The sequence below is a fragment of the Budorcas taxicolor genome, chromosome 22 (assembly GCF_023091745.1).
Source record: "Budorcas taxicolor isolate Tak-1 chromosome 22, Takin1.1, whole genome shotgun sequence".
Classification (NCBI taxonomy): domain Eukaryota; kingdom Metazoa; phylum Chordata; class Mammalia; order Artiodactyla; family Bovidae; genus Budorcas; species Budorcas taxicolor.
In genome coordinates this window covers 1,180,678-1,206,746 of record NC_068931.1, presented here as the reverse complement: position 1 = coordinate 1,206,746, position 26,069 = coordinate 1,180,678, and the positions used below count along the sequence as shown (strand labels likewise).

At 59.7% G+C, this 26,069-nt stretch overlaps 1 protein-coding gene across 3 annotated transcripts in view; it reads left to right on the top strand.

Annotated features, from left to right (window-relative positions):
• Positions 1–466: 466 nt before the first annotated feature.
• Positions 467–26,069, top strand: part of NFATC1 (nuclear factor of activated T cells 1) — an 89,809-nt gene continuing 64,206 nt past the window's right edge. The window contains exons 1-3 of one of the 3 annotated variants that reach the window (XM_052660248.1): positions 467–920; positions 13,728–14,799; positions 25,408–25,567. In XM_052660248.1, the coding sequence (XP_052516208.1) occupies positions 794–920; positions 13,728–14,799; positions 25,408–25,567 (1,359 nt within the window). In that variant the 5' untranslated portion in view covers positions 467–793. Of the gene's footprint in view, positions 921–5,111; positions 5,463–13,727; positions 14,800–25,407; positions 25,568–26,069 lie in introns of those variants that run through there. The other 2 variants (XM_052660250.1, XM_052660249.1) reach the window with 2 other exon arrangements.

Below are 26,069 nucleotides of genomic sequence, written 5' to 3'. Positions count from 1 at the left end.
GGGCCTGCCAGTGGAAGCGCTTTTCCAAATTTCCACAGCGGGGGAAGCCTGCGATTTTACATAATGACTTCAGCATGCAGGGCTCTCTCGGCACCCCCGTCGGCCCCCTCCCCGCCCCGCCCCGCCCCCCTCATTAAAGCTCAGTGCGGTTCTCTCAGGACACCCGCGTGGACCCAGGCGTCCGGGCCGGGCCGCGCGCCGGGTGCGCCCCGGCCTCTCCGCGTGCGCCCCTGTCCGCCCCACTTGCGCCCCACGGGACGGGCGAGCGGCGGCCCGGCGCGGGGAGGGGCGGCCTCTCGGCGGCTGGTCCCCCGGGCCCAGCGCCGGCTCGGGCGGGCGGGCGGGGGCGTGATGTCACGGCAGGGAGGGGGCGCGGGAGCGGCCGGGCCGGCGGGGAGGCGGGGGAGGTATTTTCCAGCTTTAAAAAGGCAGGAGGCAGAGCGCGGCCCTGCGTCAGAGCGAGACTCAGAGACTCCGAACTCGCCGGCACAGTCACCGCGCCGGGGAGGGCGGCCGGGCGCGGGGACCGGGGCACGGGCGCACACCTCCGAGCCCCGGCCACCGCCACCCTGCGGGGCTCCCGGGGCCGCAGCCCGGCTCCGCCACGCGCGAACACACCCTCCCACCACATTTCTCTGGGGCGCGCGGGCTGAGCTGAGACCGGGCCGGAGCGCGTCGGCCGGGGTAGAGGGGGCCTTTCGCGGGAGACCCGACCCCGGGCGGCAGCGCGAGGCGCCCACTTCTCCCGCTCCTCCTCCTGCTTGCCGCCGCCGCCGCCGCCGCCGCCGCGTGGATGCCAAGTACCAGTTTTCCAGTCCCTTCCAAGTTTCCACTCGGCCCTCCGGTTGCAGTCGGCGGGAGCGGAGAAACTTTGGGGCCCTCGGCGCCCGCCGGCGGCACCATGAAGTCGGCAGAGGAAGGTAAGCGGGCGCAGCCGCAGTCCCCCACCGCGGCCCCCGAGGCGTGGGGGCGGCCCAGCACCCTGAGCCCCGCGCCGATCCCGCCTGCGCCCGGCGGGGTCCCGGCCTGGGGAGGGGCGAGCAGGCCGCTCTGGTGTCCGCGCGCGGGGAGGGGCGTGGGCAGCCAGGCGCGCAGCGGGCGCGCTGCAAAGATTGGGAAGCGGTGTCCCCCTGGTGTTTCCCCAGAGCGGCCCTGATTTCGAACGCGCCTTCTTGCCAATAGGTGTCTCCTCTTCTCTAGCGCTGAGTTCGCGCACTTGGCCTTCGCTGGTGCAGCCGCTCGGCAGATCCCGCTGTAGAAACTCGGTTCATATGCAGGCGGCTTGGGGACCAGCGAGGTTAGGGCCGACAGAGCCACAAAAGAAGGACATTTTGGAGAGAAGCGAGGCTTCTTTAGGAAAGAGGGATGGCCCGGTTTCTTCCCCAGTGGGGCAGGGCCACCCTGTAGCCTCGAAGACCAGCCGTACAGTGAGGTGGGGATCTCTGCTCCCCTCTCCGAACTTAGCCGGGGCCGGATTCTCTCCAGGCACCGGGCCACGGGAACCGCTCCGTGAGGCGCCGCCACGCCGATGGCTCGACCCGCAGAACTAAAAGCGATGAAAGGCGCGGTGGGGCGCAGCCCCTAATTCAAAACCAGTTTGCAATCTTGTGGATTTGAGAGTTCCAACCGTAGATGTTTCAGGACAGTTTGGGAAGGGCCTGCCGAGTTTCAGGCTACTTTTTCATAGTTACAAGGATGGCATAAGCATCTGCCCTGAAGCCCGGGATGGCGAGGCCGCGACTGAGTCTGCTGGCGACCCTCCTGCGTGCAGCTTCGGGTCCACAGCCCCTCACACTCAGCTCTTAGAAACAGCCGCCACCACCGGGAACTCCCCCACCACCCTCATTAGCCGGGAGCTAAGGGGTGACCAGGGCCAGGGCTCTGGTGGAAGCTGGAGACACCTTTCCAAACGCCTTATCAGCGCTGAAGTACTTTGTCTAAATTATTTTAAGAAAACTGCCAAGGCTGCCAATGTGTAATGAGTACTCATATTTTATAAGGGCAGACATCCTTCTGGGACGTGCTAGAAACTAAATGCTATTGCCTGCTGCACGATTCTGATAAATATGAGGGCCCCGCTTGCATCCCAGCTGCAGTTTTCAAAAACTGCCTGCTCTGGAGAACTTCCTTATCGTCAGCAAACATGCGCTCAGGACCCTAAACTCAATGTAAGAACGTCATATGAGGGTCAGGGCCTCAATGTCTTATGTTATTTCTATGTAGTTTTAATCAAGGGAAGATATATATTAACATACACCTTATGTTTCTTACCATTTCATGCCAATTTAGAAAATGTTTAAATGTAAGCAGTAGATAATGCTTACAGGATGAGCTGTTACTGTCAGAAAAGTTTTAAAAGTTGTCGAGATTTTGATTTTACATCTTTGGACACTTTACATCAAAGTTTCCCCCACATTATTTCTTACCACTGCTTTTTAAATATGTGGGCCTTTCAAAGTTTAGATTTCTTTACTTGAGCAGTCGGTGGTCTGTCGTCAATAAAGGGTCTTTTTTTTTTCTCTTACAAGAAGAAAAGACATCTATGAGGGGGTGATTATTTGTCCTGTTTCCTACTTAAGAATACATTCTAAGGCGCCAGGGCTGAGACAGCTAGCCGGGCGCGGTGATGCCCTTCGACTAAACGAATATCGGTGCATGTATCAGGACTGCAGAATTAGGCCAACCAGAAAGCATGATCTAATCCTTCATACAGACAGGAGCGGGGTGTGAGAGGCAGAGCCCGTTTGCAGGTCCACGCCTGCCTTGCTCAGGGCTGGCGGAAGGATCTGGCCTTCCCCGCAGGCCGGACTGGGCTTTGGTTGCCCATCTGAGAATCTGAGGGAATCCCCAGCCTTCCCCTCCAGTTTAATGAGCATCTGGTCAAAGCTCATTAGGCCTGTTGTTCGGGAAGGCCCTGTGCTTGTTTTTCCGCGTGGGGAAGGCAGAGAAATGCGGGCCTTGTAGGTACGCCCACCACCCATTCAGAAGTTGCACCATACGGAATGCCTGGGGCGCTCCAGGACGGAACAAAGCCCGCCCTGTTCTCCCGCCGCCTCGCTCCGCGTCGTCTCCTAATCCAGATTAGAAAGGCCCCGTGGCCGCATCGCTCGAAAGGCTGGAGGCCTGGGCCCCGAGCACACCCGCCGCCGCTGGGAGGAAGCGCCAAGCTAAACATTTCCATCAAGACAGGAGTGTCTGCTGAATTGGCAAATAGCTCCAAACCATTTACAAGACGCAAGGCACTGGGGGTGCTGGTGAGGGGACCAGTTAGAAAAGCTGGTGAGGGGTCAGCTCCTCCTTGGGACAAAGCAGACCTAAATCCTGACCCTGGGGGACTCGGCCCACCGGGAAGGATAAACCCACTTTCTCCAGAACAGAACAGTCGAGAGAGACGTTTTGGTATAAACAGTGGGTAGAGGCTGTTAGTTTGTGTGTAAGTTTTTGGCGAGGGTGAGAAAGTGGCTGAACTTAAAAAAAAAAAAAAACAAAAAAACAAAAAAAAAAACAACGAAAAGAGAGAAAAATGAAATGCTGTGGCTTCTGAACGGAAAACAGAACTTCCATTTGCCTGAAGGTCAGCAAAAAAAGCAAACTAAAACAAAACAGCCCTCCAACATACATCTCAAAGTTAGGACTATTATTAGAAACTAAATCAGGCCAAAGTGAGCTATAGTTTATCACGGGAGAAAACCAGCCGTTTGAAAAGGTCCTGAGAGAGAGAAGAGGTTTGGGGGGTGTCGGGTGACTCCCAGGTTCTCTGCTTCCGGAAAAAATTGGTCCCCAGAGGCCGAGGGCCTGCAGGGCAGAGGGGAGGACGCGACAGGCAGGATTAGCAGCCGAATCGCAGAAACGGACCATTGAGCACCGCCTCCTTCCCCCGTGGGCGATCCTCTGCCTCTCCGCGCCACCCCCCTCACCCCGCCCCGCCGTCCTGATCACCTTTCTCGGGCTTTTCCAGATGTTGCTTTCACGGGGCGCCAAGACCCTGGGGAAGTCAGAACGGCTGGGAGAAAGTCCAGTTGGGCCGGGGGCGGGCTGGTCTCAGGCGGGCCTAGCTCTACACGGACTTTGTGCGCACACGCTGCTCTGCGCCCCGGCCTTGGGTGTCACCCCCCGCGGGCTCCCCCTCTTCTCGCTCGGCCTGGGGGAGCCCTGGGGTCATTCAGGGATGGTTGGCAGTCTACTCGTGGGCCCACAGGCGTTTGCACGCGTGTTTCAGGAATTTGAGGGACTAAAGTGAGCGGGGTTACAAAAAGGAAAGGTAGCCAGTTGGGCATCAACCTGCCGGTAGCAGGCCGCGCGGGAAGGCGGCAGCGCGGCCCGGGCGTCCCCACGACCTCCCACCTCCTGACTCTCGGGGAAGGGGTGGGGGGGGGTGGATCTGAGCTGCACGGGCCGAAGCGCAGTGTCGTGCGTGTGGGTTGGGAAGAAGCTGCTCCTCTGAAAGCCGGCCCTGCCATCCAGGGTGTTCTGAGCCGGCCGGGCCTGCGGGGCTTCGTCAGGACGAAGTGGGGGCTCCCTGTCCTAGGGGCGGGTGGCCGCCCGGAGGTCCCTTCGGCCGCTCAGCGGAGCCGCTGTGGTCAGGCCCGCGCGTCCCGGGCTCTGCGCCCCTCCCTTCAGCCCCCTCCCCGGTAGAGCCGCCGATGCCGCTCGCTGCGCCCGCCTCCCCGAGCGAGGCTGCGGGCGGGCGGGGGTCGACCGCCAGGTCCTGTCCGCACCCCCAGCTTCTGCCCACCCGGCTCCCGCCGCAGGGGTTCTCGGGCCGCCGGGCGGACGGAGGTGGCCGGAGACCCCGTGTGCCCCTCTCCGGCACCAGTGCACCCCCCGAGCGCAGACCCGGGAGGCACTCGGGGATCTCCCTCGCGCTGGGGGGCCGACCCCGAGAGCTTCCTGGGGGGCCCCGGGCGCGGGGAGCCGGGACGCCAGTGAAAGGCGTGCGCCCCGGATCGCGGGCAGAGTTTATTTAAAACTCGGAAGCCGGCGGCCGGCGAGCCGCTTGTTTATGTAAACCCGGAAACAGCGGGGGGAGGGGCGCGGCGGGGGAGGGCCGGGGGGAGGGGCGCGGGAGTCACGTTACCGAGGACGCGCGACCGAGCCCGGGCGCAGCCGAGTCCCGGCGGCGCGACCACAGGTGCGCGCGGCCCGCGCCCGGTCGCGGAACCCGGTCCGGGACCCCGACCCTAGGCCCCGACCCCGGAGCCCCTGAGACCCCGGAGCCCCTGAGACCCCGGAGCCCCTGAGACCCCGGACCCTGAATCTGATCCCGACCCTGACCTCGGACTCGGAACCCGAGCCCCGGCCCCCACCCTGGACCCCTGACCTCGAACCCCGACTCCGGCCCTGGCCCTCTGACCCCCGACCCCGACCCAACATGACGGGGCTGGAGGAAGACCAGGAGTTCGACTTTGACTTCCTCTTCGAGTTTAACCAGAGCGACGAGGGCGCCGTCGCGGCCCCCGCAGGTGGGTGCGCGGCCGGGCGCGGGGCGGGCGGCGGATCCGCGTCGGGAGGGGCCGGTCTGGAGGCGCGCCCGGCTCCCGCCCCTCTGCCCGGGGCGCCCCCCGGCCTCCGTCCCACCCTCCGCGGCGCCCGGGCAAAAAACAGGTCAAGCTGAGGGGCGAGCAGGTCGGCGGGGGAGGCCCTCTGGGGTCGTAGGGTCGCCTTGCCAAATGGGCTAGGCTCCGGGCACCGTCCCGCTGGAGGGGCCTCCTCTTTAGGGCGCGGTGGGTGCTGCTCCTGTCAGGGGACAGGGCGCCAGGCCTCCGCGGGGAGGGGGCCAGGGGCCCCTACGTCTGCCCTCCAGGCTCCTTGTGCCCTCAGCGCTAAAACCTCCCGCCCCACCAAGAAAAGTCCCAGCGGAAGCAGCCTTCAGGCCCAGCGACCACCGAGTTCGCCGGCCTTTTCTTTCTTTCATTTTCTCTTCTCTGTCAAAAATAAAGGTTCTACTTAAACAGGCAGCTGATGCAGGAACCCTCCAGCCCAGGGACGGGGTGTGTGCTCTCCAACAGGAATGAGACGTTGAGCAGTCACCCAGTTTTGCAGGAAGACTGGGCCTGAGCTGGAGGCCGCCCCAAGTGGATGGAGCCCGGAGCCCCTCCCTGCAGCCTGGCCCCCCACCTGTCTCTTGTGTCCCCTGTCAGCCTCCTTTTTTGTTTGTCTTCAGGACACTCTCTCTGGCCCTGCCCACGTGGCGGGGAAGTGGTGAAGCTGAGCCCAGCAGCTTGGCACCGTTGGGTGCCCAGCTCTGCAATGACTGTATAATATTTTCCGTATCATTCACCACCCCTCTTTTAAAACTGCAGCGTCCTGCTCGTTTTTTAAAAAAACAAATGTTCCAACCAGGCCAATGTGGCCTGAATCAGTGCTCCCTGGATGGCCTCCCTTTTCCTCTTCCTGGGCTGTGGGTCCCCAGGCCTTTGGGTGGGTGGCAGCCAAGGCAGGCGAGGGTGGGAGAGCGTGGCAGTTTTCTGAGCAGATGTGGGGCTCGAGGTGGAGCAGCGGGCCCCGCAGGCCTTCTGGACGAGCTTGGGTTTGGCTGTCTGGACGCAGGTCTTGGCTAGGCTGTCTGGGCTGTTTCCACCAGCATGCGTGCATTCTCCCTGGGTATCCAGCCCCCTTTCCAGTCTCCTTAGCAGATGTATCTGATGAGAGGCCTGATGTGTGAACCGCTCCCCTGGCCGCTCCAGGGGGTGAAAGCCGGGTGGGGACAGAGTGCCACGCGCATCCTGTGCCCTCAGGCTGTGCCGCCCCAGAAGGCTAACCTGGTCAGCGCAGAGGCCTGTGCTTGGGAGTCCCCTGGAGTCGGGGGAAGGCCTCGCAGCCCCCTCGCTCTCTGCGCATGTCTGCTCCCCTGACAGCAAGCTGAGCAACATTCTCAAGGTGCTCCTTCAGCATCGTTGCCAAGTGGATACCCCCACCCACCCCAGCCTCCAGGGACCACTGTCCCAGGAAAGCCTCCTGCAGGAATGCCTCCGGGATACCGGCACCTGGGGCCCAGCATTCACCGGGCCTTGGTGGAGGGGCATCAGGCAGCTGGAGAGAGCTCTGGGCAGAGGTGAGGTGGTGCCTTCACCTTGTCATGGCATTAGAAGAAAGCATCCCTTTTTATCTATCTATGTGAGAGACACTCATACTTTTTGTTACGACTATTTTAGAGCAGGTTTAGGTTTACAGCAGAATTGAGAGGAAGGTATGGAGATTTCCTGTGAACCCCCTGCACCCACAGGCACAGCCCCCCAACTATTGACATCTCCCCTAGATGGGACGTTTGTTACAGTCGATGAACCTACATGGACACATCATCACCCAAAGTCTGTAGTTTACATAATGTTCCCTCTGGGTGTTTAATCCTGTGGGTTTGGATGAATGTGTAACGACACGTGTCCACCATAGTGGGGTCATTCAGAGCGCTTTTGCTGCCCCGCCCCTGTTCATCCCGCCTCCCCGGCCCCCGACCACTGACCTGGTCACTGTGTCCCTAGTTTTCCCAGAGTGTCCTACAGTTGGGACGCTGGACGCAGAGGGTGCGGCCTTTTCAGATTGGCTCCTTTCACTCAGTGACACTCAACTTGCGTCTCCTCCAGGCCTCTTCCTGACTTGATGGCTCTAGTGCTGAATAATATCTCGTCTGGATTGGATCACAGTTTATCCATTCACTTACCCAAGGACATCTTGGTTGCTTCTAAGTTTCAGAAGCTATGAATAAAGTACAGTCTTCTTGTTCTTATTAAATACTAACATTAAACTGTAATTATTAAGTTAATGGTTACATTGTTATATTAAATTCTTCAGCTCTGAATGGGTGACAGAAATGACTTCACATTATTTCTGGGATGAACTTGGACAGAAATAAGTGAATGACTGACCAACTCTGAGGTTGATTGTGAAGTGAGGTGACAGAGCTTGGGAGGGGATTTATACTCAGCCCAAAATGGGCACTTTCTCAAAAGGACTCAGCCTTCCCTGACCACAGGGCCCCTCACGCTCACCATTCTGAGTGAGAGTGGCATCTTCTCACCTGTCACCTGTCGCTTATGCCACCTCTTGCTCCAGAGTGAGTGACACCCCCGCGTTCGAGGAGGCCTGGGTGCTGGGGTTCCTTATATGCAGCGAGCTTGGCAGGTGCCGATAGTCACCATTTGTTGGAAGAAAGCAAGCAGAGTTTTAAAAATAACCCGCCCTGGTCTGGGCAGGGTGTTGTTTGCCCAACAGGGGCTGCCCTGGCCCCACTGGGGAGGAGGCTGGCGGGGGGCTTCCCTCCCGGGGAGGCTTCCTGCTGCTGCTTCCCTCTGGGTCTCAGGAAATAGCTGCTCTGCTGCGGGCCGGGCGGGCGTGGCCCGGCTTCCCGCCCCGGGCTCCTGTTTTCTAAGTTATTTTGGCCGCCCAGCTGGGGCTGTCACCGTGGCAACGCAGGAGGAAATGGGCGGGGCCTCCTGGCCGCCGGGGGGCGGGTCCCTCGCCCGTGCCGGGTGGGGGCTCACGGTTGTTGCGAGAGCGGGGACCTTTCCTGAGGAAAGGAAGACTTGGGAGTTTTTATTCTCAGTGCCCTCTCAGTGCTGGTGGTGGCCTCGAGACCCCAGGGGCCCACGTGTCCTGCTCGCTCGCAGCCCTCCGGGCCTCGGGCCCGGAACCCAGCGTGCCGGCCAACCCGGGGCCACGCAGGCCGAGCGCCGCACCTGCGCCTCCGGCCGGCGGGCCCGCGCCCTCGGCTTGCTCAGACCTCCGGAGACACTCCGCCGGCGTCTCCGTCCAGAGGACGCGTCAGTCCTCCGTGGAGTTTGTCGGGGGAAGCGGCTGGGGCGAGTCGGCCTGGGGATGTCTTGGACCCTTAGACGAGGGGCCTGGACGGGGAGGACCTGAGGCGCGAGGCTGGGCTTCGGAGCCGCGGGCCTCGGGAGGCTGAGACGGCCGGCTGCTCTGCCTCTGGAGCGTCTGCCTTGCAGGTGGCTGACTGGCCCTGAGACGTGTCTGTCCGTCACCCGCGGGCCAGGCCGCCCCTGCTCAGTCAGCGGCTCTGCACAGAAAGGTCCTGGCGAGGAGTGGCTTTGTTGTGCTTTGTCTTGTCTCCACTGCCTTATAGCGAAGCTATAATCTAGCCCTGTGGGGCCGCGCCTGCCACGGGGAGAGGAGGCCTGGCGAGGCGTCGGGAGGCCTGGCCTGGCTGCCAGGCTGCTTCCAGTTCTATTTCTAGCTTCGTGTCCTGCGGTTCAACCCCAGCAAATGCTGAAGGGGATGTTCCTTAAAATGAAAAACAAAAGTCGCGTGTCGCGTTCCCTCTCAGGGTCTGTGACCGACGGGGAGCGAGGTGCTGTGACGATGCAGCCACGGTGGGTGTGGGGGAGCGCGTCCGGCAGTGCATCCGCGTCCCTGCCGCTCCCCGGGAAGGGCGAGGGGTCCTGACCTCACTGGCAGGGAGGGCCTGAGCAGTCAGGAGCCTGCCAGGACGCAGTTGGCCGTAGTGGAGGTACACCAGGCAACTTTTTTGTTGATCGTACAGTGAAGTGTTAGTTGCTCAAACGTGTCTGTTCTTTGCGACCGGGAGGATAGTAGCTGGCCAGGCTCCTCCGTCCATGGGATTCTCCGGGCAAGAATACTGGCGTGGGTTGCCGTTCTCTCTCCATGGGATGTTTCTGACCCAGGGATCGAACCAGGGTCTCCTGCACTGCAGGCAGGGTACCGGTTGTTCAGATCTAGCACAACTGAGTGATTCTGGAATCAGTGGTTTTTCAGAATGAGAGGAAACACTCCTGCCCATGCTGGCCTGTTGGACGTGCTAAGGGTGGAGCTCACCGTGGGCACTGGACGGGCCGGGAGCTACGCTTTGTCCCCTGGCTCCACGCTGGCATCCATCTGTGTCCACCAAGAGGTCGGGGTCGGCCCTGGAGGCAAGGCTGTGTCTGTCTTCAGAGATGAGGCACGGTTTTATGAACGTCCATTACATTAAGGCTTCTTGAATAGACTCTTCCTGGTATTTGCCTAGACTTCTGCGCTGTGAGTTAATGACCCTCCTTGGTGGGCAGCCAGGCTCCGGAGGCAGTGGCAGAGTCGTGGGTGCCGAGCCCTTTGGTGCTGCCTGACGTGACGTGAATCAGCCTGGGCATCTCAGGATTTTAAGAAAGTCGCTGAAAATATTTCCATCCCATGTAAATATAATCCCTTTGAATAGTTAAAGAACTCAGATTTGAATACGGTTCAGGTGGGAAATAAGCCCAAATTGGGTGGGAATGGGGCGGGGGGAGCAGGGAGATGCCCCCCAGGGCGGGCAGGCCCGGGCAGCTGGCAGCAACCTGTGGGCGTTTGGTCCTGCAAGGGAGGTCTTCGTCTCAGGCTCCGGCTGAGCTCAGAACAAAGTTCAGGCACTTAGGAGTTTCGCCTCATAGTTTATTAAAGGAAAACTCGTGCATAGGGGGTCCTGTTTGTGTTCTAATAAAGGCTCATGCCTTTCTTTTCCTCACTGAGCCGTCGTTCTCTACAGACCTGGGTTAAACAGTGGCCCTCCTGGGAGGCTCTGGGGGTCTGACCCTTGCGCCGGTTTCCCCATCGGGCCACAGGCCGTGGCGAGTCCTGTGGGCAGGCGGTGGTGGGGCCGAGGCTCGCTCTGCTAACTGCAGGATTGTTCTTCGAATTCTTGGAATTGCCTTCCTGCCAACAAATGGCAGTTCAGGGGTCGGATCAGCCGTAAGTCCTGAAATAAATGGCAGATTTGCATCATACTGTTTGGTGGAGCGGGCAGCATGGAATCTGTTTCCTAGACCCCGTCAAGGCCCCGCAGGCTCTGGGAGCTGGAAGTGGCCTGCCAGCCCTCTGCGCCTGGTTTGCGTGCTGTGTGCGCTTCCTGCTAGGGCTCCCCTCCTGGAGTTGGCAACTTGTCTTTAAAATGAAGTCCCTTCTTCGCTGAGTGCTGCAGTCTGTGAGCCACGGTGGCCCCAGAGCAAGGCATCCGGTTTGGGGCACGGTCACTCCTCCCGGGGCAGCCAGGCCTGGGGGCTGCGCCCCCCGGGGGGCCTGCATGGTGTCCTGGCCACCCGGGTGGGGCCACCTCCAGGACGGACGTCATGGAGGCGCTGGAGTGCGCTCGCCTAGCAGCTGCTGCCCCTGGGAAGGGGCCCCCGAGGTGCTGGGCCAGGCTGGCCTGTCCCTCTGCTTCAGGGCAACGTGTGACCAGCACGCTGGCAGAGGGGCCCGTGTGTGGGCGGGGGGCAGGGGCCAGGGTGGGTGACCCCACTCCCCGAGATGGAGCCAGGTGCTGCGCCAGTGGTCGAGAGGACCCGCCTGAGAGGAGGCCGGTCCTCACTGACCCCCGCGACGCCTTCATGGCTCACCCATGGTCTGGGGACACACTGAACACGGCACAGCCACGTGTTGAGAAATCCCTGCCATGTTCACGGGTAACACGATTTGTTGATATTCCGCTCTTCGATCGCAGTCCTCATCGCATCTCACTGTCCAGGTGGTACTGCTGGACACTCCAGCCTGGCTGGCCGGCCTGCTTTTAGTTGGACTGGTTGACAACTGACTTCTTGCCTGAAGCCTCACCAGCACTGGGAACAGCTGTTTGTTTTCTGAACGAGCAGCTCTGGTCCGAATGGTCTGGAGAGTTGGGCCATGGTGAAGGGCACCCTCCGAGTCGGAGGTCTGTGTACAAGGCTGGGACGTCCACGTGGTGTGCACCGCTCTGTGGCCAGAAGGGGCCCTTAGTCCTGCTGGGTGCGCCTGCCTTTGGGAAGAAGCACAGAGCCGTGCTTAGGCTCCCGTAGTAACGAGGATTCCAGCTGACGCCACTGTCCAGTTGGTCCTGCCCTGAGGGTCAGACCCTCAAAGGGGCCCCGGGGCCTCCTGTGGGAGGTGCCCCTACCTGCTGCCCCGGCCCCTCTGTGTCCAGGACCTCCGCCGGCCCAGGTTGAGGTGGGTGTGTCCACACCTGTCCTGAGGGCTCCCTGCAGGGTGGGTGGGTCTTCCAGGGCCTCAGCGGCCTGACCTGTAGCCCCCGGGCCACCTGCTTCTCAGAAGTCTTGACCACCTCTTCTGGACATGCCTTTGCAGGGTTAACTTCCTGGACTTTTTTACAAAGATGGTAATCTGATTCTCACCATGGTTTTTGTGTTGAAGTGTCGGTGAGACTGCGGGTGTTGGTGTGAGGAGGTTGAGGGCAGCTTTGCCTGGCAGCCCCAGGAGGGTCCCTCCATCCCCCTCGGGAGCGTGGGGGTGGGTGGGGGTGGGGACGGCGGGGCTGGTGGAGTGGAGGGGGTGTCTGCATATCCGCTTACCCCCCCCCCCGCCCCCGCCTCCTCCCCGCACCCTGGAGCTTCGATTCCCTCAGCTGCAGTTTCCCGCTCTAGTCCCGCTCAGCCTCGCTCCGGGGCCGTTTAGATTCCAGCAGCGACTCTGAGCATCTGGACGCCTTCTCCCCGAAAGATAGGCTGCCTGCGAGACCTGGGGGAAGGGCGGGCCTGCGTGCTCTCCCGGCCTGCCCTGTTAGGGGGCAGCTGAGAACAGTGTTTTATGGGACGGTACTTCAGAGTGTAAAAGCCAGAGCTCCTCACTAGCAAGGGTGGTAAGGGCCTGGGTTACCAGAGGGTGGTCGCAGGCTCCTTCTGAAATAAGCGAGAATGGAAATAGATCTCCCCTGATGTGGGAAGCTGGACCCGTTGTCGTTGGTAAATCCGTGGTGTTTGAGCCTGCGGTTCGAGGCCCCTGAGCTCTAGGGTCTGTCCAGGCAGGTTCAGAAGCCTGGAGGCTGGATGAAGCGTCTCCGGGCTGGTGCGCTGGGCCGGGGAGGTGGTGTAGGGTTTCCTCAAGTGGCTCCATTATTCAGAGACTTTGGGAGACTCGGCTCCAGGCTGCGGTCACGAGGAACCAGCAGTTTTGAACCGTCTGTTCAAATCGGAAATCCAGGCGTGTGGTTTGCTGCTAAAAATGACTAATTACGCTAGTAATGATTTCTTACACATATTTTACTGAGGGTATAATTAACATGTAAAGAGCTAAATTATGGCTGTACATCAATACCCTCGGCTTCGCTTTTCTGCTGAAAGGATTCCTGGGCCCCAAGTCACTGTCAGAGGTTGGGTGAGAGGCCCGGAAGACTGTGTGCTCACCTCAGCGCTTTCTTTGTCTCTGGTGATCAGTCTGTTACAACATCCTTAAACGTCCCGGTCCCAGGATCTGACACCCTGGGTCTAAACCCTGTCCATCTGTTCATTGAACAAATCAGCACCGTTTGGACTGGAAACAGGAGTGGACCACAGGGCGCACTGGGGTGGCTCTGACACCCCCACCCTGAAACCCGTGGTTTCCTCTGGTGGAAGACATGATGGATGATCAACGTTACGGGGGGAAAATAAAGTGGGAGAGGGTGACATGCGTGCCGGGCTGGGGGGTTGGGATTGGGATAGGGTGGTTGGGGGAGGCAGTGTTCGAGTGGAAGCAGAAAAATGGGGCCCCGCATGCGGCTCTTCAGGAAGGACGTGTGGGCAGACGGAAGCCCCAGTGGGCGCGTGACTGAGCGTGAGGCCACAGCTGGAGTGGAGAGAGGAGGGCCAGAGGGGCAGGGGCCCTGAGGGTGAGGCCAGGGCGGGCGAGCAGTGGGGTCATCTCAGTGGCCTGCGGGGTCGGGAGGTCGGGGTTGCGGGTGGGGGGCCCGTCTCAGTGGCCTGAGGGGTCGGGGTCAGAGGTGGGGGGCCCCACACCCCTGGTCCAGGCCCTCATCATCTCCCTCTTCCCTCCAGAGCACTACGGCTACGCCGCCCCCGGCCTGGGTGCAGGCCTGCCCCTCTCTGCGGCGCACCCCTCACTGCCTGCTCCATGCCACGACCTGCAGAGCTCGGCCACGGGCGTCTCCACTGTGGGGTACGGCGGGGCAGTGGACAGCGGGCCCTCTGGCTACTTCCTGTCATCGGGCGGCATCCGGCCCAACGGGGCACCGGCCTTGGAGAGCCCGCGCATCGAGATCACCTCCTACCTGGGGCTGCACCACAGCAGCAGCCAGTTCCTGCACGAGGTGGACGTGGAGGACGTCCTCCCCAAGCGGTCCCCGTCCACGGCCACGCTGAACCTGCCCAGCCTGGAGGCCTACCGTGACCCCTCCTGCCTGAGCCCCGCCAGCAGCCTGTCCTCCCGAAGCTGCAACTCTGAGGCCTCTTCCTACGAGTCCAGCTTCTCGTACCCGTATGCGTCCCCGCAGACATCCCCCTGGCAGTCCCCCTGCGTGTCTCCCAAGACCACAGACCCCGAGGAGGGCTTCCCCCGCGGCCTGGGGGCCTGCGGCCTGCTCGGGTCCCCGCGGCACTCGCCCTCCACCTCCCCCCGCACCAGCGTCACCGAGGAGAGCTGGCTGGGGGCCCGCACGTCCAGGCCCTCATCCCCCTGCAACAAGCGCAAATACGGGCTCAACGGCCGGCAGCTGTCCTGCTCCCCGCACCCCTCGCCCACGCCGTCCCCGCAGGGCTCGCCGCGGGTCAGCGTCACCGACGACACCTGGCTGGGCAACACCACACAGTACACCAGCTCGGCCATCGTGGCCGCCATCAACGCCCTGAGCACCGACAGCAGCCTGGACCTGGGCGACGGCGTCCCGGTCAAGGCCCGCAAGACCACGCTGGACCACTCGCCCGCGGTGGCGCTCAAGGTGGAGCCGGCGGGCGAGGACCTGGGGACCACGCCGCCCACGCCCGACTTCCAGCCGGAGGAGTTCGCGGCCTTCCAGCACATCCGCAAGGGCGCCTTCTGCGACCAGTACCTGTCGGTGCCGCAGCACCCGTACCCGTGGGCCCGGCCACGGTCCCCCACGTCCTACACCAGGTGAGTGATGGGCGGGCGGGGCCGCAGCCTCCTGGCATCCCTCTGCCTTCTCTAGCCTGTGTCTGTGTCTGAATCTCCCTTCCTCCGGACTTGGTCACGTTGGCTGAGGGCCAGAGATCTCGTCTTCACACGTTCTGTCCTTCCTAAAGGCCGGTGCCCAGACGAGGCTGTGTTCTCCGGTGCTGGAGGGACTTTCGGGCACATTCTCTGCTGTCTTGGGGCTTACGAACACGTGGGCTGGGTTTTTGTCTTGCTCCCTATAAAGCCAGGCGCGGCTCCTGTCTGTGTTTTCGCCTCCCCTGCTCACACCTAATTGCTGTCACTGCACAGTCGGCGCAGATGGGGCCCTGCTCACAATTCCCCGGAGCAGCCCGCCCGCCTGCACCAGCCCTGCCAGCTTGGGAGTGACTCGGTGCCCCTCCCTGGAGACCGCCGCCTGGCGGGAGCCCCAGCTCCTCCGAGCTGCAAGCTGCCTCTTGGGCTGTTGATTTTTCTTTTTAACGGTGTTGGGGCTGCTGCTGCTGCTCCATTGGGTCCCCTCACCCAGCCTGGGGTTTTTATTTTTAACTAAACAGCTTTCCCAGCAGGTGGACCACTAATGACCCCTAGCAGAGTGCTTTCTGCCCCAGGACTCCAGTCAGGTGTCGGCCATGCGCACAGGCCCTCCCTGGAGGCCCATGCTCTACCACGGGCTGTGGCTGCCTCCCAGGAAGAGGCTCCTGCCTGTGGTTTCAGTGTTCGAGGCTTGTTGCTGCTCCTGTTTGCTTCTGGAGGCAGGACTGCGCGTCGGCCTCGTGGCTTCCAGCCGTCCTGTCCAGACCTTGAGGAGAGCGAATCAGGGTGTCATTTGTCACAGAGCTTGCTGTGTTCTCTTCAGAAGCCCCCTTCTTTCTGAACTAAAGCTGTACTTAGAGCTGTAAGTGGACAGCTTAGTTCTCGGTGCCAAACCTGTGCAGAAGCCTGTGGCAAAAAGCAGTGTGAGGGGTGAGTTTCTAAAGCTGAACGCTTCCTTTCCGCCAGCATGGGGAGCAGTCGAGAGCCAGGGGGCAAGGGGCCACGACGGGTCTTGACCGGCTTCAGAGTGCATCCACGTAAAGTTCAAAAACCTGGCGTTTCCAAAGTTACTGTCAGAACATGTATCTTGGAAAGTTCATTCACGAATGTGGGGGTTTAAAAAAATCCATTTGGAGGCATTTTAGAATGTAAGAATTTTTATTCACGCTCTCTTTGTAATTATTATTTAAATAAAAAAAGAATACGTCAAAGCACTCTTCTCCAGTTTAGAACAAGGCTTCTAGAACAAGGCTTCAGTGAACTCGCATGGTGACGGTGTGAAGGTCCTAAGGGCTTGCAAGGAGACCCTGAGCCCGTATCTCCAGGAGCCGCTGGGACCCAGCCCCACTGACAGGGCGACTTAAACAGCAGATGTTCCTCGAAGTCTGGGGCTTGGAGCCCGTGGTCCAGGCGTTTGGCTCCTCCTGCGGTCATTGGGCGGGACCGCTTCAGGGACTCGCCCCAACTTAACGGCCCCTGTAAAGACTGAGCCTGCAGGCACGGGGGTCTGCTGCCGCCCTGGGGTTAGGATTCCACCCTGGAGCCTCTGGAGGAGCGGCTCAGCCGGTGACCGCAGGCGGATGGGGCGGCTTTCTCGAGCCCCGGTGGTGGAGTGCCCGTGGGAACGCGCGTGGTTCTGGGGGTTGTCAGTGATGGAAAGCACCAGTGCTGGCCCATCTCTGCTCAGGGGTCTTGGTGACAGCTCCGTGGGCTGAGTGCCCCACTCTGTCATCCAGTCCAGGCCCCCTTGGGTGGGGTCCCCCAGCGCTCCTGTGAGCTCACGCCAACAAGCCCCACACTTCCTCCCGGGCTTGAAGTCAGCTTTTCCCACTGTTTTGGTTCCACATCAAAATATGTTTCCTGGTCCCTGGCAGTGTTTTCCGTGTGATCCTGTCCACGGGTGCCAGGGGCCAGCTGGAGAAGGGAGAGGTCAGGCCATTGCCCTGAGGGGCGGTGACCACACTTCCTGCCCTCGGACACTGCCGCGCGTGCCCGGGGACCGGTGCAGGGAGGGGGCCGGCACCAGGTGTCAGCAGGTCTTGGGCTGCACGGCCGGGCGCCCAGTGCTGACAGGCTCCGAGGTCTGGGATGGACAGTTTATCAGGACAGATCCATCGCCACCCCCGTGGGAGCGGGCAGCCCCTCTGGGCACGTCCACATCTATCCTGCCAGCGAGGGGAACTTTTTAACGAGATGTGTGCGGTGTGGGCCTCTTCCCGAGGAACGTGGGGTCCATGGGATCACTGCCCCCAGCACGCGCGGCCCTCTGTTCTGTGTGGAACCTCCCGACAGTCTCATGGGGTCAAAGATATTCCCGGTTCCTGCCACAGAAGGGGTTGTGTTTGTGAAATCAACAGCGTTGTTGGACAGAAGTTTGTAGCTTTTAAAGAAGAGTTTTGATGTAGAGCCTCGGAGAATCGTGCTCTTCTCCTGAAGCTTGAGAGACGCAGAGGGGTCACAGGTGACCCGTCTGAAGGCTGTCTGCCTGATGGCTTTAGCCAGGCCACAGGGCCCTCTCCAGGGAAGACTCCCCACTCCTGGCGTTGGATGAGAATAAGCAGGTCCGCCCACAGCACTGACAGCGACGCTGCCCCTGGCCGTGGCGGAGAGGGCAGAGGTGGCCGTGGATTGACTCCTGCTGGTGGCTTCCAGGGGCTGTTGTTGTCCTGGAGGTGCTCAAGCGTAAGCTGGTGTTGGTTAAAGCAAATGCACTGGAGCTCCTGCCCCGGCAAGGGTGTCCTCCTTACCCAGGGCCCGCTGCGTGCGTTCAGGGAGCTCGTCCTCCCTTTGGAATGGGCTCGCGGAGAGTCCTGACTTCTGACGTCTCCGTGCTGTCTCTGTGCCCGGCAGAATCTCTCGATGTGCCTTCAAGGGGCAGGGTTACATGAGGCAAGGACTGGAAGGAGCTGGTCTGGGGAGGCAGAGCGTTTTGAGACACGCCGTTTCTGACAGCAGCAGCGTCAAATTAAATCACTGCAGACGAAACTTTGCTTTGTGATCTGAGCATTACTGACTTATTTCTTTGTTAGCAACGTCCTGAGGCTTGGGGCCTCTTAGTTCCCGGACCAGCCCCGCACCCCTGGCTGTGGAAGTGCAGTCATAACCACTGGGTCCAGGAGAGCCCCCACTCCGGGGTCAACTTCCTGAGTGGCGCAGGCATGTGATAACCCCACTGCTTGTTGTGGGTTCAGCGACCCAAGGGGCTGCGCCTCCCAGTCAGTGTGTTTCAGACACGGTTTCTTCTAGGTTTTGGGTACAGTTGATGACTTTAATGATATCCGTGACCTTCGTGCTGTGCCTAGGTCTTAGCTCCCAACCTGATGAAGCTACAGCTGATTGACTGCATCTTTAAGTTAAATGAATATTTCAGAGTTTACCCTAATTTGGAATAAGATTAAATAAAGCTGTATGCTGGTAACAAATCTAATCACACATCATTCCGCTGGAATGACTGCTCTGGCCCCAGCCGTCTGCACTCAGGCAGTTTGCATTGGGTCAGCCCACTCGAGGTCTTGGACACATCGCTTCTGGGTTATTTTCCCTTTTCTGACCTGGCTGAGGAGCTCGTCATCTGGAGGTCACAAAACGAAGCTCAGTGGGGACACCCCTGGCGGTCCTGTGGTTAAGACTTGGTACGTCCACTGCAGGGGCCACAGGTTCAGTCCCTGGTCCAGGAACTAAGATCCCACATGAGGCAGGGACAAAAAAAAATTTACACCCTTCCAATAAAAGGAAGCCGCTGACAGTAAGCTTTAGAAAGAAACCAGTGAGTGGAGTGGTCTCCATACGTCCCCCCAGCGCTTACAGGACTGGGGGCCCAGTGCCCGCGCCATTGTTCAGGCCCTGCTGGTAGCGGGTAGGGCTGGACTCAGGCCATGATTGGCAGCCCTCTGGCTGGACCCCCTGGGAGCCCCTGCTCCCAGGAGTCGTGATGCGTTTGCTTGCTAGGTGGGGGGCTGTGGCAGTGTCGAGGGCTGGGATCTCTCTACAAAGCCCATGTCCTGCTCCCAGGGTGTTGGTGGCTGCTCTGGGAGGTGGGAGGCCGGCAGACCGAGGCCTCAGGAGGCAAGAGGCTGACCATGGCCTCAGCTGTGCAAAGGCGTCTGCAGGTGAACTCGGTGGCCAGAGTCGGGCCTGAGCTGCGAGTTTCTGCAGGTCACGCTTGCTCGCTGCAGGAGAGATGGTCTCAGAGGCCCAGCCCCTGGCGCCCCATGGAGCAGGCTCTCCTGGCTCCTCAGAGTCCACCGTGGACCCTGGACACAGCGCCCTAAGCGCTGACTTCCGGTGGGAAGGCGTAGCCTGGAGGGTTCAGCCGAAATCTGCAGGTTTGCGGCAGAGGCTTCTCTCTGTCTTTTGGTCTTTCCTCGAGATGCAGGTGGAGGATGCAGGCCTGATTGGTCTCTTTTTTCAAAGATTCATTTATTTGTGTTGGGCCGTGGGGGCCTTTGCTCGTGTGCCCGGGCTTTCCTCGAGATGCGGGTGGAGGATGCGGGCCTGATTGGTCTCTTTTTTTAAAGACTCATTTATTCTGTGTTGGGCCGTGGGGGCCTTTGCTCATGTGCGCGGGCCTTCTCTAGCTGTGGCGAGCGGCGTCTCCTGTCTCTGGGCTCTTGGGCTTCTCGTTGCAGCGGCTTCTCGTTGCAGAGTAAGGCTCCAGGCGCAGTAGTTGCAGTGCGCGGGCTTAGCTGCTCCGTGGCACGTGGGATCTTCTTGGACCAGGGATCGAACCTATGTCTCCTGCGTTTCACAGTGGATTCTGTATCACTGGACCACCAGGGAAGCCGATTGCTTTATGTGATGTTATCCTGTGAATGTCTGGTAGTATTAGCTGTGAAAAGGAGAACAGGGATCTCAAGGACTTTTGCATTCCTGGAGAGGATCAGTTTGAGTCTTTGTGGCTTTATACACTGATTTTCGGGAGAAGGCAATGGCACCCCACTCCAGTCCTCTTGCCTGGAAAATCCCATGGATGGAGGAGCCTAGTGGGCTGTAGTCCATGGGGTCACTAGGAGACGGACATGACTGAGCAACTTCACTTTCACTTTTCGCTTTCATGCACTGGAGAAGGAAATGGCAACCCACTCCAGTGTTCTTGCCTGGAGAATCCCAGGGGCAGGGGAGCCTGGTGGGCTGCCGTCTCTGGGGTCGCACAGAGTCGGACACGACTGAAGCGACTTAGCAGCAGCAGCACACTGATTTTCAAGTCGAGCCTTAAGATCCGTGCTGGTTGATTTTGTGGATAATCCAAGTGCTCAAAGAGTTTTGCTTTTGAGACTGGACAGCTCCTGGCCTGTTCTTGTTCTGACCCAGCTGGCCGTGGCATGCGTGTGGGGCTGGGCTGCACTCGGGGGTCTCCAGTCTTGAGTTTCCCAAACTGGTAGGAGCCTGACCAGGAGGAAGTGTCCAGTGACAGCATGCACCAGTGACCACAGACAAAACAGAACTCTTTCTGTCCAGACGTTTTCCTCTGAAGAGAGTGCGGGGCACTCGTTGGGGCCCTAGGCACCTGCAGTGCACCTGGGTTAGGCGGCCAGGGAGACATGGGGCTCATCCCACGGAGGGTGAAACTTAGTCACGTTTAAGACGAGGCCTTCTGTGGACATTAATGGGCCTTCATTGACAACTGTTTCTTGGGTTCATGAGCAAAAATGTATGTGTCGTGATAGGGTTTGCTTTTTGAATAAATGCTTCTAAAATAACCTTCTGGAAGCTGGGGCTTCACGCCCAGCCTTGAGCTGGTTTTTGGTGAAGAAAGTAACTGCCCAGAGGCTTTGCGTCCAGGTCAGTTAGCGGGCTGGGGTGCCCAGGAGGCACCCCACCCCGCCGCGGGCACACGAAACGCTGGATAGTGCCGCGCCTTGCCCCAGTGCACTCAGCCACGGTGCGCTTGTCATTCCGGCCACACCACTTCCATGGCCTGTCCAGGCAGACGGCCCTGCTCGGGCTGTGTGAAGGTTTAAGCAGCCGTTGCCGGGGCGGCCAGAAGCATCGGGATGCGAGCCTCTGGGGTGCGCCTGTCACTCCGGCCACACCACTTCCATGGCCTGTCCAGGTGGATGGCCCTGCTCAGGCTGTGCGAAAGTTTAAGCAGCCGTTCCCGGGGCGGCCAGAAGCATTGGGATGCGAGCCTGTGGGGCAGGGCCTGAGAGGCCTACGTGAGCTAGGCCTGGGTTTTTTGGGGGTGGGCGAGGGTGCGATGCAAAATAAGGATGACAGGGTTTTCCAGAAAGCTGGAAGAAAGTCCCTGCAACTCGGAATTGTCCACACCCTGGTTGGTGGAGCCCCTGAAAGCAACAGAGTTTTGTGAAATTCCTGAATCCGAGGTGGTGGCCTCACTGTTCTTGCTCTGAAAGTTCCAGGTCTGTGACTGGACTCAGGTTTCTGAGCAGGCCTGGGCCTTGCAGACGGAGCCCCTGAGGGTGTGAGAGGACGAGCAGGTGGCCTCCGCCCGCCAGCACCCCCCAGAGGCTCGACCCCATCTGAGCCCCCCTCCCAAGGGCACGGGGACACGTCGGGGACTCTGGGGACTGAGCTGGCACTCAGAAGGGGTCCAGGCAGTGTGACCTGGGCAGAGCCTCCTGGGGGAGCCTGGCCAGTCTCAGGGTTGGGGTGCTCTGTGTGTGGCACCCTGAGGACAGGCAGGGGATACGTGGGTCACTGGCCCCCTTGTACGTTGCTGCCCAGCTCTGCCTCTCGCCTCCCATCCACCCACCGATACCCTGGTAAAAGCCCTTCTCCAGCCTCCTCCAGGCCGCCAGCCCCCTCGGCTGGTCCTGTCCCTAAGTCCTCTCAGTGCAGAGAGGGCTGTCCCGAGTCGGGGGTGACAGCCCACAGTGTCCTGAGACCTGGGTGAGAGCTCCTGTCTGAACAGCCCCCGTTGCATCCCTTCCAGGCCCATCAGAAGAGCCCGGCCAGCTTTAGATTCGGGCCTTCCCGTGGTTGACCCCCAGCCCCTCCCTGAGGGCAGTTCCCTGGGCCCCGAGAACCAGCGAGGGTCACCACGGAGAGATCAGCCTTGCCCGGCAGCCCTCCAGGAAGGTGACCTCTCAGTGGGAGCAGCTTTCTTGCCTGGACTCTGCCTGTGGGCGGAGGGTGGGTTGGGCCTCCGGCGAGGTGTGTGGTCCCGGCCCAGCCTCGGCTCAGAGCGCTCTGGGAGCCCAAAGACTCTGCTTCATTAAATAGCTGGGAACTGAGCCCGTGACCTTTTTTAAAATTAAAGGAAAAAAGTCAAATCAAAGTGAGTAAGTCAAGCAGCCCTTCCCTTGGCTGCGACCCTGGGAAAGCGCATTTCTTTCAAGCTTGGGGTGATGGCCTTCCCCTCTAGGTCTGGTCCCCTTCGGGTAGATTTGAGCCCTGCCCAAGTTCAGAGTTTGTATCTTCAGGTCTTTTAGAAACAGCTGAATTCTAAAACCTTTGCAGTTTTCTTCTAAGTGATAGGGCCATATGGGCTTTGGCTCGCAAAAATTCAACGTTGAAAGGACTCTACCTAAACCGTCTGCTTGGAAGAGCAGCACCCCGCCTCCCCCGACCCCAGGTGTCTACACGGAAGGAGAACTTCACGGCACAGGGCTCCCTGAGGCTCATCTGTGGCCCCTGGCCTGGGGCATGTGGGCAGCCGTTCAGTGGGAGCTGTTCTTAGTCGTGAGTGGACATGGCCTTCCTGTGGGAGGAGGTTCTGGGGGCCCAGGCTCAGGTGAAGCCAGACGAGGGAATAGTCGCCGAGCTCACAGGCTGAGAGCAGGAAGGTGGAAAAGCGGGTGGCTTGGGGGGGGGTTACAGCTACTAGTGTTCCCTGTGGCATATTTTTTAATGTCAGTAAACCAAAAGGAACTTGAGTGCCTGCCGGGTCCGGCCTGGAAGATCACCGTGGAAACTCAAGTGTGTGTTTCTCAGATATGCTCTTTCAGTTTGTGTCACAGAAAAACAGCCTTGTGCAGCATCGGAGACTAGTCACGGTGCCCACACCCACCCCTAACAGACGGAGGAACTCGTGGCCCACCTGCCTGCCCCCCACCCACGCCTGTTACCAGACCTTGTGTGACCTTTCCAGTGACACTCAGTGTGCATCTGCCAGAGACCGGGGCTCAGGTTTAGACGCGAGTTGTGGCACCAGGAGACATCACACTAGACACTAACGTGGGATTTAAATAATCCCTTGGTGTCACCCAGCGAGTGTTCAGACCCCCTGACCCGTGGTTTCCCCGAGACTGTCGGAGTCCGGCTCCACGCCTCCCGGTCTGCTCAGGTGTATGAACCATTGTTTCCCCCGAGCTCAGCTGGAGGGGCTTGGCAGGTCCCAGTCCTGGGCCTGGAGTCCCTCGTTGCCTGTAGGCAGACGCATATGAGATGTCAGGGGACACTTGGAAGCCTGGACACTGTGGTGGATGTTGCCACTGGGGGTTCAGGTGTTTATGTGTATGTCACCACCTCTGGAGTGCCCGTTAGTGTTGCAAGAAGGTGCTACCTCGAGTGCCCTTCCCTATGAGGCTTGGCCCAGGTTACAGCCAGCAGGCCCCACGCAGGGGGCCAGACCCCCAGGAGGCATCAGGAGCCCCAAGGGTTCGTGCCCTGTGATGGAGGCTGTGGTTCTGTGCCAGGGACATGACCAGCAAGGCCGCCAGGGTCTCACACTGGATGCTCACCTCTCTGGTATCGATAGTGGTGGTGGTTTGGTCACTCAATCCTGTCTGACTCTTGGTGACCCCATGGACTGTAGCCCGCCAGGCTCCTCTGCCCATGGGATTCTCCAGGCAAGAGTACCGGAGTGGGCTGCCATGCCCTCCTCCAGGGGATCTTCCTGACCCAGGGATGGAACCTGGGTCTCCTGCAACACAGGTGGAATCTTTACCATCTGAGCCACCTGGGAAGCCCTTTTATATTTGTATTAAAAGGCAAAAAGGTATAAAAGGGATATATCAACAAAATAAAACAGATGTGATACCCTGGCTTTTCTTGAAGAGGATGAGGTGGTTGGATGGCATCACTGATTCAGTGGACATGAACTTGGGCAGAATCTGGGAGACAGTGAGGGACAGGGAGGCCTGGCGTGCTGCAGTCCATGGGGTCTCAGAGTCAGACACAACTTGGCAACTGAACAAAACATCATCTCTTTTATACGGAAATACTTAAGAGACGCACACCCAGTTGTGGAGGTAGTCTCTCTGGTTGATTGTAAGACACATGCGTCTGTGTGTGTGGAGAATGTGAGACAGCTCCTGTTTGCACGGGTCAGCTGGGCGTCAGATGTGGGTTTAACCGTTTCTTCGTTGCATCGAGTGTAATCTTTTAAGAAATCAGATCAGGCTGGAGGTGAGTTTGACGTCATCCGTTGTGCTCAGCAGGTGGGGCTGAGGCACGAGACAACCTCCAGGCGTTCGGGGTCCCGTGGGGGCTCCACTCCAGGTCGGGGGTACCCGAGGAAGGTGCTCCGGCGGCAGGGCCGCGAGGCGTTAGGATGGTGCAGCGGGCGCGTCTCGGAATGTTTCTTTCAGGCTGAGGCCTTTTCCCTGAATCAGAGGTACATTTACATTTTTGTGGAGCTGCAAGATTCATGCTGAAAATTTCCAACCTCAAACAATAATTTTAATTGTCTGTGTGTGACAGTATTTACTTTGTGAGCCATTCTGACTTTAAACTGCGTGCAGCCGTGTTGCTGGCCCTGTCAGTGACTCAGGAGCAAGTCACTCCCCAAGTCTGTCTTCGGCCGTACTCGAGCGCCGAGCAGCTCTGAGGCCTTGCCCTCTATGGACGGTGAGGAGTGGACCCTTCAGTCCTCCACGTCTCTGTCTGTCTCTCAGTCTCTTTCTGTTTCTGTTTCCTGGGAGTCACATGAACCTACCTTCTACTTGTTTTCCTCTGTTTCTCTTCTGTTTACAGCAGAGGACAGCCTTTTCACCTAGATGGACAGTATGTATAAGGGAACAGATCAGTACGCTGGATGTTCTGAACCGAGACATGGCCGCCTCCCGTGGGCCTGGTACCACTGCCCCGGGGGACCGGAGGTTCTGTGGCCCGATCTCTCCCCACTCCTTTCGCAAACCTGCCTGCTGCTCCCTTGGATCTCGGGTCTTGCTTGTTGTGGATCGTGGACGCGGGGCTGGGCGAGGTTGCTGCAAACCCATCGCCTTATCAGGAGCACCCCCCATGTGTCAGGTCTGCTCACAGCTGGTTTGTGGGCAGAGGAAATGGGAACCAGCCTGCCCACTTCTCAGGTCAGGCTGATAGAGCTGTGATTTTTAAAAGATCTATCTTATTGGGGAGGTTAAATAATTTTTAGGCCTTTCATGAAGGAAGGAAAATATTTAGGGTCAAGTGTGGAAGAGGTTTCCATTGTATTCAGGAACCTCGTTGTGAAGAGCTGAGAGGATCTAGGTGTCCGTCACAATTAGCTGGCTATCAGCTCTGCAGTTTTAACTGCTGCTCGTGTGAGGACAGTGACCTCACCGACGGGAGTTTCAGACCCAGCCGGAAGGACACGCCGCCCGTCCGTCTCAGGCCGGGTCTGTGGGCGCGGGAAGCCGTCCATGCCTCTAACACTCCGTGTGTCCGTTTCAGCCCGTCCCTGCCGGCTCTCGACTGGCAGCTGCCGTCACACTCAGGACCCTACGAGCTGAGGATCGAGGTGCAGCCCAAGTCCCACCACCGTGCCCACTACGAGACGGAGGGCAGCCGCGGGGCTGTGAAGGCGTCAGCCGGGGGCCATCCCAGCGTGCAGGTACCGCTCCGCTCCGACCAAGCCCGGCCCTGCTCAGGGAGGCGCCACTTCAGCCCAGAGGCTGCTCTGTGGCGACAGCCAACAGCTCTTTCTGTGTTCTTAAAAAACTCTTCACCTCCCAGCCAGTTTAGCTGAATATTCTATACCCAGTCTGCTCGGTACAGGTAGGCGGATCGAGGGTGCGCAGCCTGCAGCCCCTGTATGGCTGTAATGCTGGGGAGGAGGCTTCCCTTCAGCGAGGGGCAGGGCGATACCCCGGAGACCGTGGGGTGACCACTGTAGTCCTGGGGGCATTGGGAGGGCTTCCTGGATAGTGGTGTTGGGGTGACCAGCCTGGACCTGGGGGAGCTAGGAGGACCCGCTGGATGGTGTTGCTGGCAAGTGTTTTTTCACCAAGGAGGGCAAATGGCTCTAGCTTTTGCTTGTGACTCCTGGTGGGGGCTACAGTGACCCGGGCACAGCCAGGCAGCTGCTTTGTCCAGAGGGATGCTGCCCCATACCC